At 35.7% G+C, this 10,991-nt stretch overlaps 2 protein-coding genes across 3 annotated transcripts in view; one reads left to right on the forward strand and one right to left on the reverse strand.

Annotated features, from left to right (window-relative positions):
• LOC308693715 (E3 ubiquitin-protein ligase TRIM39-like) overlaps positions 1-10,991 on the reverse strand; it is a gene marked incomplete at both ends in the record, with an annotated part of 764,022 nt that overhangs the window by 276,319 nt on the left and 476,712 nt on the right. The window lies entirely within an intron of this gene.
• Positions 178-10,594, forward strand: dhx40 (DEAH (Asp-Glu-Ala-His) box polypeptide 40). 2 transcript variants are annotated; one of them, XM_081370576.1, is made up of 17 exons: positions 178-557; positions 673-818; positions 1,876-1,995; positions 2,252-2,479; positions 2,603-2,669; positions 3,760-3,891; positions 4,030-4,129; positions 4,272-4,358; positions 4,655-4,837; positions 4,940-5,020; positions 5,253-5,410; positions 9,187-9,301; positions 9,403-9,511; positions 9,597-9,691; positions 9,769-9,838; positions 9,989-10,217; positions 10,292-10,594. In XM_081370576.1, exons 1-17 carry the CDS (start codon positions 383-385, stop codon positions 10,408-10,410), a joined length of 2,214 nt encoding a protein of 737 aa, XP_081226702.1. In that variant the 5' UTR covers positions 178-382; the 3' UTR covers positions 10,411-10,594. The 2 variants fall into 2 exon arrangements, with proteins under 2 accessions (XP_081226702.1, XP_081226703.1); XM_081370577.1 differs by having other exon boundaries at positions 204-557; positions 9,600-9,691.

Consider the following 10,991-nt stretch of genomic DNA (forward strand, 5'->3'; position numbering starts at 1 on the left):
GAAGTGCTTTAGTATTAACTATTTTATTTGTCTTTATTTGATATTTTATTGTATTTATCTTGCACATACATAATATGCTGCACTCCATAGATACTGAATTATAAAGATTTATACACATCATCGATTCGTCGTGGACACACCAGTGAAGAACCTCAGTTGAACAGAGCGGCATCCTGTGCAGAAGGGGGCGCTAATGCGGTTTCATTAGCTGTGAGTAAGAACAGATATGAGTTCAAACGCTCAACTAACAAATTGTAAACAAGATGAAATAAGGTCTTCTGCGCCATTAATACGACTTATTAATATTCTTCTGAGCTTTTAAAAATCGTTGCAAGAGCTGAAATAACATTTCGTTGGATAAATATCACGTGAACGGTTAGACATGTCAAAAGCAGAGAAGAGCAGTGAAACGGAGCATCATGAATCAAAAAAGCTGCCTATTTATCAGCAAAAAGACAAACTCATTCAGGCTGTGAAGGAAAATGCCTTCCTGATCGTAACGGGAGAAACTGGCAGTGGGAAAACAACTCAACTCCCTCAGTACTTGTACAAAGCAGGTAACGTATGTATGTATGTATGTTAGCTAATGAACTGGAATGGACGTGCATGTTCGTTCGTTTACTGTGTATTGGATCTATCGTTCCTCTTCAGGATGCCTCTGTTTCTGTTCAGGTCTTTGCAGGAAGGGCAGGATCGGTGTGACTCAGCCCAGGAGGGTTGCAGCCATCACTGTAGCCCAGAGGGTGTCTCATGAATTGGGGGTCAGGCTGGGTGAGGAGGTGGGATACCAAGTGCGCTTTGATGACTGCTCAACACAGGTAACAAACACATGTTATCAGTGTTACCACCACCACTGTGTGTGTGTTATCACACATGTTAACACTACAGTATGCAGAAATCTCAAGAATATACACTGCCGTTCAAATGTTTGGGGCCAGTAAGATTTTATTTTTTTTTTTGGTGGAAGAGAGACATTTTTTATTCAGCAAGGATTTATTAACTTAATCAAAAATAATTGTAAAAATATTTATGTCACAAAAAAATTCTGTTTCAAATAAGTGCTTCTTTTGAACTTTCTGTTCCTAAAATCCTAAAAAAAAAAAATTATCATGGTGTCCACACAAATATTAAGCAACGCAACTGTTTAAACTTTACAACATTGATAATATTAATAAATGTTTCTTGAGCAGCAAACCAGGATCATGTGACACTGAAGACTGGAGTAATGATGATGAAAATTCAGCTTTGCATCACAGGAATAAATTACATTCTAATGTATACCAACGTATATAAAAATGTAATTGTCTAATATTTCCTAATAATATTTCAAGATCATTAAAAGAACGTTAAAAAGTCGGCAGTGTTAGTGTACGTCACGAATATCATTATATTTCACATTGGGATATATATCTTTGTTATTGTTGCTGTGATTCTTTTAAATTAAAATCTGCATAATGTCAAGAAAGTACAAAAATATATTACAACAGTTCTTTAAAATGATTAAATATGTTCTTTAATAATCTTTTTCACATTGTGGTACTGTCAAAATGAAATATATATATATATATTTTTAATCGAACAAACATGTTAATTTATTTTATTTGTTTTTATTTTTTGCTAGAAATCAAGATAATGACACATTTGATGATTTTTAGGCAGCAGCTAGATAATGTAGCTTCTCTTTAAGATAGCAGATATCTTTAAACCAAGAGCAAGTAGTGATAAATGCTTTTCACACAAAGTAAATTGACTTAATATAGTAATTGTATTTGTTAGAGTACATAGTCTTGGTTTGTGAAAATAGCCTCTACCAACAAGGTATGTGTAATTAATTAGTGTCAGTTTTAAATGAATTGGTATTTTTCTTTCTATCAGGACACTGTGGTTAAATACATGACGGATGGCTGTATGCTGAGGGAGATTCTCGCAGACCCCAGTTTAACACAGTACAGCATTGTGATCCTGGATGAAGCCCATGAGAGGAGTCTGAATACAGTATGTGGACTTTATGTGCAATTTGTGCTTTTACTTCTGAAATTAGTACAATCGTCGGAAGTTTATTTTTTGGTATAGTGGTCTTTTTTTATAGATTCCACTTACAAAAAAAGCTATAAATAATACTATGGTTTTACCATAATACAATATATATATATATATATATATATATGTTTTTGGTTTTATTGCTAGTTGGAGCTTCATAAAATGCAGAAGATATTTCACTAAATCTTTAATAAAATTGTTTGTTTTTCAGGATGTTTTGCTTGGGTTACTCAAGAAGACCCTGTCAAAAGGGTCCCATGGCCGCAAAACACCCCTCAAAGTAGTGGTGATGTCAGCAACATTAGAAACGGAAAAGCTCAGCTCTTTTTACGGACACTGTCCCGTATTCACGATTCCTGGGCGTACATATCCGGTGAAGGAGAAATTCTGTAATCTGATTGGTCCAAAAGACAAAGATAGTTCTCTCTATGTCAAAGAGGTGTGTTGTGACCATACACATTATTACAAACTTTACTACAAATAGTGTGGTTGTAGGGAAACTTTATGTTTGAGACAATAGAATCTTCACAGCCTGTAAATGTGTTCTGTTTGTGATCCATAGGTGGTGAAGGTGGCTTTAGATGTGCACACAAATGAAGCAGCTGGGGATATTTTGGTCTTCCTAACTGGTAAGCTCAGCAGAGATGTACACTGTTGTTCAAATGTTTTGGGTTTCTATTTCAAATAAAGGCTGTTTTTTCTAACTTTCTATTCATCAAAGAATCCTGAAAAAAATATATAACACGGTTTCCACAAAAATATTAAGCAGCACAAATGTTTTCAACATGGGTAATAATAAGAAATGTTTCTTGAGCAGAAAATCAACAGATTAAATTGATTTGACTGAAGACTGAAGGAATGGTGCTGAAAATCCAGCTTTGCATCACAGGAATAAATTATATTTTAATATGTATTAAAATTTAAATTACATTTAAATATATTTACATAGAGTTAAATGTAAAAATATTTCACAATATTAGCCTATTGTTTTTACTGTATTTTTTATCAAATAAATGCAGCCTTGGCCCATAAAGGCCCAGATATACCAGAATCGAAATCAAAGAACTGGTGTGACATTATTTCAAACATAATCATGAAGTTCATTTTGGGTTTGAAACAGCTTGCCTAAGCTAACTCTCCGGAAAAGTTCACTCTGGCTGGTAAAAACATGAACGCACTGGAGTGCTGCTTTATAGTAGAAAATTAAGTCATTCTAATTGAAAAAGATACTGATGCTGTTTTTTTTTTAAAGTTTAATACTATAAAGCTGCTTGCTTTTAAACATTCTATTGTACATAGTGAAGTGAATTTACTGCAGAGATCGTGCAAACATCCACATCACTATGATAAGATGTTTCTTAACTTCTGTTTTCTTTCACTGCTGTCATTTTTGTTGTGCATTTATTTTGTTGAAAGGAAAGCGCTGGGCACATATTAACATATTCATCTAAACGTCGCCTACATCAGTGTGGGAGGCGTTGGGATGTTCCCGAACAGTTTACCACTGCTCACATACTTTGAATTTCTTTTTATCTCAAAGCGAAGAACGAAAAAGAACTTTGCCATGTATATCGTGCCCTTAAGAGACTTCTTTCAAAAATCTTTCCCACCTCAAAATTTTTAATGGGAGTGTACAGTATTTATTTGAGTTTTACAGTAGGTTATGATATTTCCAATATTTGTCTTTAGTTTGTAGCTCTGTGCTTGTGTTTTGAACAGGACAGTTTGAAATCGAGAAAGCCTGTGACTTGCTTTTTGAGAAGGCTGAGATCTTAGACTACCGTTACGATGTCCATGACCAAACTGTTGAAGGCCTTCTCATCTTACCTTTGTATGGATCCATGCCAACAGGTTAGCCTGTCTTAAGATTTGTCTCAAAGCCAAAATAGAGGGAAATCTTGTGTATAATCCTAAAATTATAAATGCATGTTTTGTTATATATATATATATATATATATATAAATTTTTTTTTTTTTTTTTTTTTTACAGATCAGCAAAGGCAAATATTTCAGCCTGCGCCAAAAGGTGTGAGGAAGTGTGTGGTAGCGACAAATATTGCTGCAACTTCACTCACAATTGATGGAATCAGGTAGAAACAACTCTCACAGTATCACACAAGCATCAGTTACTCAATAATAAAACAGCAGAAATCAAAAATTGCGTGATTGTGTTTTGAGGAAATATTGCACTTTTTACAATTTTAACATTTCTTTTTTTATGTTGTGTTATAGATATATCGTTGACAGTGGATTTGTGAAACAACTAAACCACAACTCAAGGGTTGGATTGGATATTTTGGAAGTGGTACCAATTTCAAAGTGTGTATCGTGGAAAAAATTCTACAATTTAGATTTTTTATTTATATATATTTTTAATTATCTATAATATCTTTTATTAGTAGTATTCATTTTTCATTATTTATTGCTGTGAATATAACTTTTGATGCTGATATTATGAATGAATGAATTAAATTAATTCATTAATTTCTAAGTGAGTGTGGGTTATGCTACTTGTAAAAAGCTGTTTAGTGGGGTATTGACTAGTTTGTCCAAATAATTTAAAACAGTTCCATTTGGTTACACTTTTATTCTGTTCTGATAATGTTTCCACACAGAAGCGAGGCTCAGCAGAGAGCGGGCAGGGCTGGACGAACATCTGCAGGAAAATGCTTCAGGATTTACAGTAAAGACTTCTGGGACAAATGCATGCCAGACTACACCATTCCAGAGATTCAACGGACCAGTCTTACATCTGTCATTCTCACACTGAAATGTCTCGGTGTCCATGATGTGATTAGGTAACACCGGGCTGCATTGTTATTTTTGTATAGTTTAATCGGTTTTCTTAGAATTGAAATGAACACTTTTATTATTTTTATTTTTTATTATGGTATATTTAGATTTCCTTACCTTGACTGTCCAGAGGAACGGTTTATCCTGACCGCTCTGAAGCAGCTGTATCAGTATGATGCCATTGACAGGTGAAGTGATATTCTCCCACAAACTATTACCTGTTATGCAAGGACATTGCAAGAAACCGTTGAGACTCTAGAATATGTCTTCAGCATTTTTCCAGAAGCCCATCCTAACCCCAGTATGGCTGATATTCACATTCACATGACATGTCAATAAAGGCACACACTGTTTATTGTTCAATGTGTCAGGTCTGTAATCTTAATTAAATACAATGCTAAAATCAGCTTTTTGTGACAGGAGAGGTCACGTGACCAGACTGGGGAGGTTAATGGTGGAGTTCCCTCTTCCTCCTAATCTTACTCGTGCTCTACTCAAAGCTGCCGCTCTCGGGTGTGAGGACATAATGCTGCCTGTGGCTGCCATGCTGTCAGTAGAGAACATCTTCATTCGACCAGGTAATAGTTCCTGTATATTATCATTAATGTCTGTCTCTTAAAAAGCATGTTTTAGATTTTGATTTAATCTCCTATAGTGTTTAATCAAAATGTTATATCTTGATCTTCCGGTGAAAACGACAGACTTCTCTCTGGTGACGTATGTAGGACTTCTCCAGTCATTTAGTCCTCTTAAACCCTGCCCCTTTCTTACTATAGACTGCAAGCTCATTTCCATTTTTGAATGCAACGCCCAGATGTCAAAATCAAATCAACAACCAATACATAGAACCAAGTTCCCGCCCTACATTTCTTTTTTTCAACAATACATTTCATTTTGACGTACGTCACAATACAGAAAAAAGATGTCGCAATTTCTGTTTCATTGTGAGTTATAAGTAGTTATTCCATGTCACATAATCCGGTCACTTACAGTAGGTTATTAAATAGCACTTATAATGCTATTTTAAAGTCTCCTACAGTTGGTTTACATGTATCTGAGACTAAAATTTTCTCATATTATACATGGCATCATCATCTATTTTCTCACAGTGTCTGAAACTTTACAATATCTACTCTGCTCTGATTGTTCAGTCTGTTGTGATTGGTCATCGAGCGTCGAAAATAAATTAACATTAATATCTGAAAAAGCATAGCAGTGATACAGACTAATTATTTTCATATTATGGCAGAAAACCAATAAATGGCCCATATTAAAATCTTCTACTATTTGTTTAAATAAATGAAAAACGAAAGACAAATGAAATGCTACAAGTGAAATTAGGCATCACAATATTATAATGTATTGTAGGCTAAATAAATATAATATATATATATATATATTAGGGTGCATCAAATTTGAATGGTAAATTTTAATTTCAAAATATCAATTTGGCTGGCATTGCATTTTGTTCCAATTAACATAAAAATGACTTTTGCAAAGTTTTGAGGAATTCCATTGAGATTTAGGGGTGCCACCTAACACATGAACTTTGGCGAAATTTCGAAAAATGTGCAATTTTTAGTCTAATTGGCAAAAGGTTGACCTGGAAATGTTGAGTACAGTGAACTTTTATACAGTAACATATTCTATAGGGTTATCAAAGTAAAAGTTGTTTGTTTGAACCCTTTGGGCAACTTGGGTATTTCTCAGAATTCAACTTTCAAGATTCTCCATTCATTTGTCCTATAGACAAAATGAATGGAGGTCAATGGGACATGTTCATGTGGCCTTACCCTGTTAATTTACTGTAACAACTACAATGCTACTCTCAATACACATGAGACATCTACAGTGGGGAGAACAAGTATTTGATACAATGCAGATTTATCAGGTTTTCCCACTTACAAAGCATATAGAAATTTTGATCATAGGTACTCCTCAACTGTGAGTGACAGAATCTAAAACAGAAATCCAGAAAATCACATTGTATGATTTTTAACTAATTAATTTGCATTTTATTGCATGACATAAGTATTTGATACATCAAATAAATAAAGAACTGCTATAAAGCCAAAACAATCTCTGTTATCTTAAATTATACGCTTATCTCTGTAAAGCTGCTTTGAAACAATCTACATTGTTAAAAGCGCTATATAAATGAAGATGACTTGACATCAGAAAAGCAGAACTTAATTTTTGGTACAGAAACCTTTGTTTGCAATTACAGAGATCATACGTTTCCTGTAGTTTTTGACCAGGTTTGCACACACTGCAGCAGGGATTCTGGCCCACTCCTCCATACAGACCTTCTCCAGATCCTTCAGGTATCGGGGCTGTCGCTGGGCAATACCGACTTTCAGCTCCCTCCAAACATTTTGTATTGGGTTCAGGTCTGGAGACTGGCTAGGCCACTCCAGGACCTTGAGATGCTTCTTAAGGAGCCACTCCTTAGTTGCCCTGGCTGTGTGTTTCGGGTCGTTGTCATTCTGGAAGACCCAGCCACCACCCATCTTCAATAATCTTACTGAGGGAAGGAGGTTGTTGGCCAAGATCTTGTGATACATGGCCCCATCCATCCTCCCCTCAATACGGTGCAGTCGTCCTGTCCCCTTTGCAGAAGAGCATCCCCAAAGAATGATGTTTCCACCTCCATGCTTCACGGTTGGGATGGTGTTCTTGGGGTTGTACTCATCCTTCTTCTTCCTCCAAACACGGCGAGTGGAGTTTAGACCAAAAAGCTCTATTTCTGTCTCATCAGACCACATGACCTTCTCCCATTCCTCCTCTGGATCATCCAGATGGTCATTGGCAAACTTCAGATGGGCCTGGACATGCGCTGTCTTGAGCAGGGGGACCTTGCGTGCACTGCAGGATTTTAATCCATGACAGCGTAGTGTGTTACTAATGGTTTTCTTTGAGACTGTGGTCCCAGCTCTCTTCAGATCATTGACCAGGTCCTGCTGTGTAGTTCTGGGCTGATCCCTCACCTTCCTCATGATCATTGATGCCCCACGAGGTGAGATCTTGCATGGTGCCCCAGACCAAGGGAGATTGACCGTCATCTTGAACTTATTCCATTTTCTAATAATTGCGCCAACTGTTGTTGCCTTCTCACCAAGCTGCTTGCCTATTGTCCTGTAGCCCATCCCAGCCTTGTGCAGGTCTACAATTTTATCCCTGATGTCCTTACACAGCTCTCTGGTCTTGGCCATTGTGGAGAGGTTGGAGTGTGTTTGATTGAGTGTGTGGACCTTTTATACAGGTTCTGAATTTTTGTTTTAGATTCCGTCTCTCACAGTTGAAGTGTGCCTATGATAAAAATTACAGACCTCTACATGCTTTGTAAGTGGGAAAACCTGCAAAATCGCCAGTGTAACAAATACTTGTTCTCCCCACTGTAAACTCTGAATATGATATTGTCCACTCTAGAATACTGTTGATGTTAAGCTTAATAGCTTAGCTAACATAGATAGCTAACTGTGGTTAGCAAACTGTTGCTAGCTAACGTTAGCTAGGTGTAATGAGCACCAAATACCTATAAATATGACTTAGATGACTTATGATAAATAAGTATACAAAGACACAATTACAGATATGATAGTAATTATGTAATAATACATACCAAACACAGAAAGATCACCTCAAACAGAAAGATCATCTCAGTTTTCTTGAGCTGTAGTATTGTTTACCTCAGATCTCCATTGTGACCATTGAGCACTGTTAAGCACTTTATCCAAAAAAACAGATGTGCGGTGGCACCCCTAAATCATCATGTACTGGAAAAATATTTTGCATGTGTTGTTTCTACATATATTGGAACATTTTTAGCACCCAGCCATATCAAAATTCAAGAATTGTGTTTTTTGATGCACCCTAATATATATATATATATATATATATATATATATATATATAATATATATATATATATATATGAAGAGTTCAGATGCAAAAGCCTCTAAGTGCCATCTGAAATTTTCTTCTAGAATGATCATTTTTATAAAGCTCGTATATTTAAGTAATTTCACTTAAATGACAATTCATAGGTAATTTACATGTCCATTTAAGTGAAATTATTGAACTTAAATATACGAGCTTGATAAAAATGATCATTGTAGAAGAAAATTTCAGATGGCACTTAGAGGCTTTTGCATCTGAACTCTTCATATATATATATATATATATATATATATATATATATATATATATATTCACCATAAGTTATATGGTAATTCATACTTTTCCCACAATACTAATAATATTTTACAGTAAAATTAAATGTCCTGTCCCATTAAATCTAATATCACCTAATACATTAGATAATTCCAATATTATATAGATTTTTTTTCTTTAGGTAAACCAGAAGGACAAAAAGAAGCAGAGATTCGACACAAAGAGATAGCAGCTTCTGTTGGCGGCTCCAATGATTTCCTCATGCTGCTCTGTGTCTTTGAGAAGTGCAGAGCAAGGTAGACCATGAAGTTTGAACAAATGACTAAATAAATCCAGAACTCTTTATGAAAATCATGTGACATGCTGGTATTCACTCTTATTTTGGCTCTTCTAATAGCGACCAACCATCCGCCTGGTGCAAAGAGCACTGGATCCATTGGCGAGCAGTGAAGTCAGCCTTCAGCGTTGAGACACAGCTGAGCGAGATTCTTCAACGCCTGAAGCAGGTAAATCAGATTTTCTCTACAACAGTAATTGCTTTTACTTTCATTATTTGAATTCTTACGACTTGTTCTTTGACTGTTTATGTAGCAGAAAGACTTTCCACATGAGACGTTTGAGGGCAGTAGGAATGAACTGCTGCGCCAGTGCCTTTGCTTGGGTTATTTCACCAATGTAGCCAGGCGGTGAGCGTCACACGGTCATTTTATTACATAAAATGTGTTTATTAAAGCCAGTATTAAAGCTGTTCTGTTTTCCTCAGATCTGTTGGGAAATCATTCTGCACTATGGACGGACATGGGTCTAGCGTTGTTATTCACCCTTCATCATGTGTAAGGAATTAAATCCATCCAAACGTTCATCCAAAAATGAAAATGTATTATTTAAAAAGTCATTATTTACTCACAATCATGTCATTTCTAAGCTTGTTTACATTTGTGTGTGATTATTTTAACCAAACCACTTTAACTTCTTGTATTCAGCTCTTTGGTCAAGAATTGCAGCTGGACTGGATCATCTTCCATGACGTGTTGGTCACCTCACGGGTGTACGTGAGAACAGTTTGCCCCATCCGTTACGAGTGGGTGAAGGACCTGTTGCCGAAGCTGCATGAAATCGACGTCTATGAGCTGAGCAGTGTCGCAAGGGAAGAAGTAACGGATGAAGAGATGGACAAATGGGAAAAGAAAGAAGCAGCAAAAAGACAAGCAGGTGTGTTTGAAAAGGCTGATCTACATTTTGCTTGTCATATATTTGTTTATATGACTTTTTTTTTGTTTAAATAGAGGCCACAGAGGATGCGGCAAAGAAGCTGGAAAAGAGGAATGATGAAAGCTCAATCACAGAGGCTCGAGCTCGCTACTTGGAGCGAAAACAGCATCGGCTACCAAGAAAGGGTACATGAGAGGATCAAATTTTCACCACAGATTCTGAAGCCGCTGAATACAAATATGAAAGACTTTTTAATCTCAGATTTCAGAACATAATCCTGCCATAGCACTTTGGTCCTGTGGATTTTGATATGGCTTTTCAGTCACAATGTGTAACAAACACATATTTTAAATCTTTTACGTAAATAAATGTTTTTTAAAAAAACAAAAAAAACTTCTTGATATTGGGTGTTATTTTATTACATCTTTAGAATGCGGACTAAAGATTTTAAAGCACAAAAAAAGAGACATTTTTTATTCGTCCCAAGGACCCGTATCATTTTAGGTTTCAATTTGTGACATTGAAAGGGGCGTTTCGATGTGACCATGGAGGAAACACTGATCTAAGATATGTTTTAGGTAATATATCAAATCAGATCAGTCAGAAGAAATCAAGTCTGTAGCGAATAGTGTACAGAGAATACTCAACTTTGACAGTTTGTACCAAAAACATTTAGATGTAATCTGATGTTTAAATAAATTATATAAATTGATATTTTTAATAGTTTTGAATTCAGGTGCAGTTATTTGCGTTTATTGTTCACAATCTTTGGTT

Source organism: Scardinius erythrophthalmus (genome assembly GCF_964197995.2).
Source record: "Scardinius erythrophthalmus genome assembly, chromosome: 7".
Classification (NCBI taxonomy): domain Eukaryota; kingdom Metazoa; phylum Chordata; class Actinopteri; order Cypriniformes; family Leuciscidae; genus Scardinius; species Scardinius erythrophthalmus.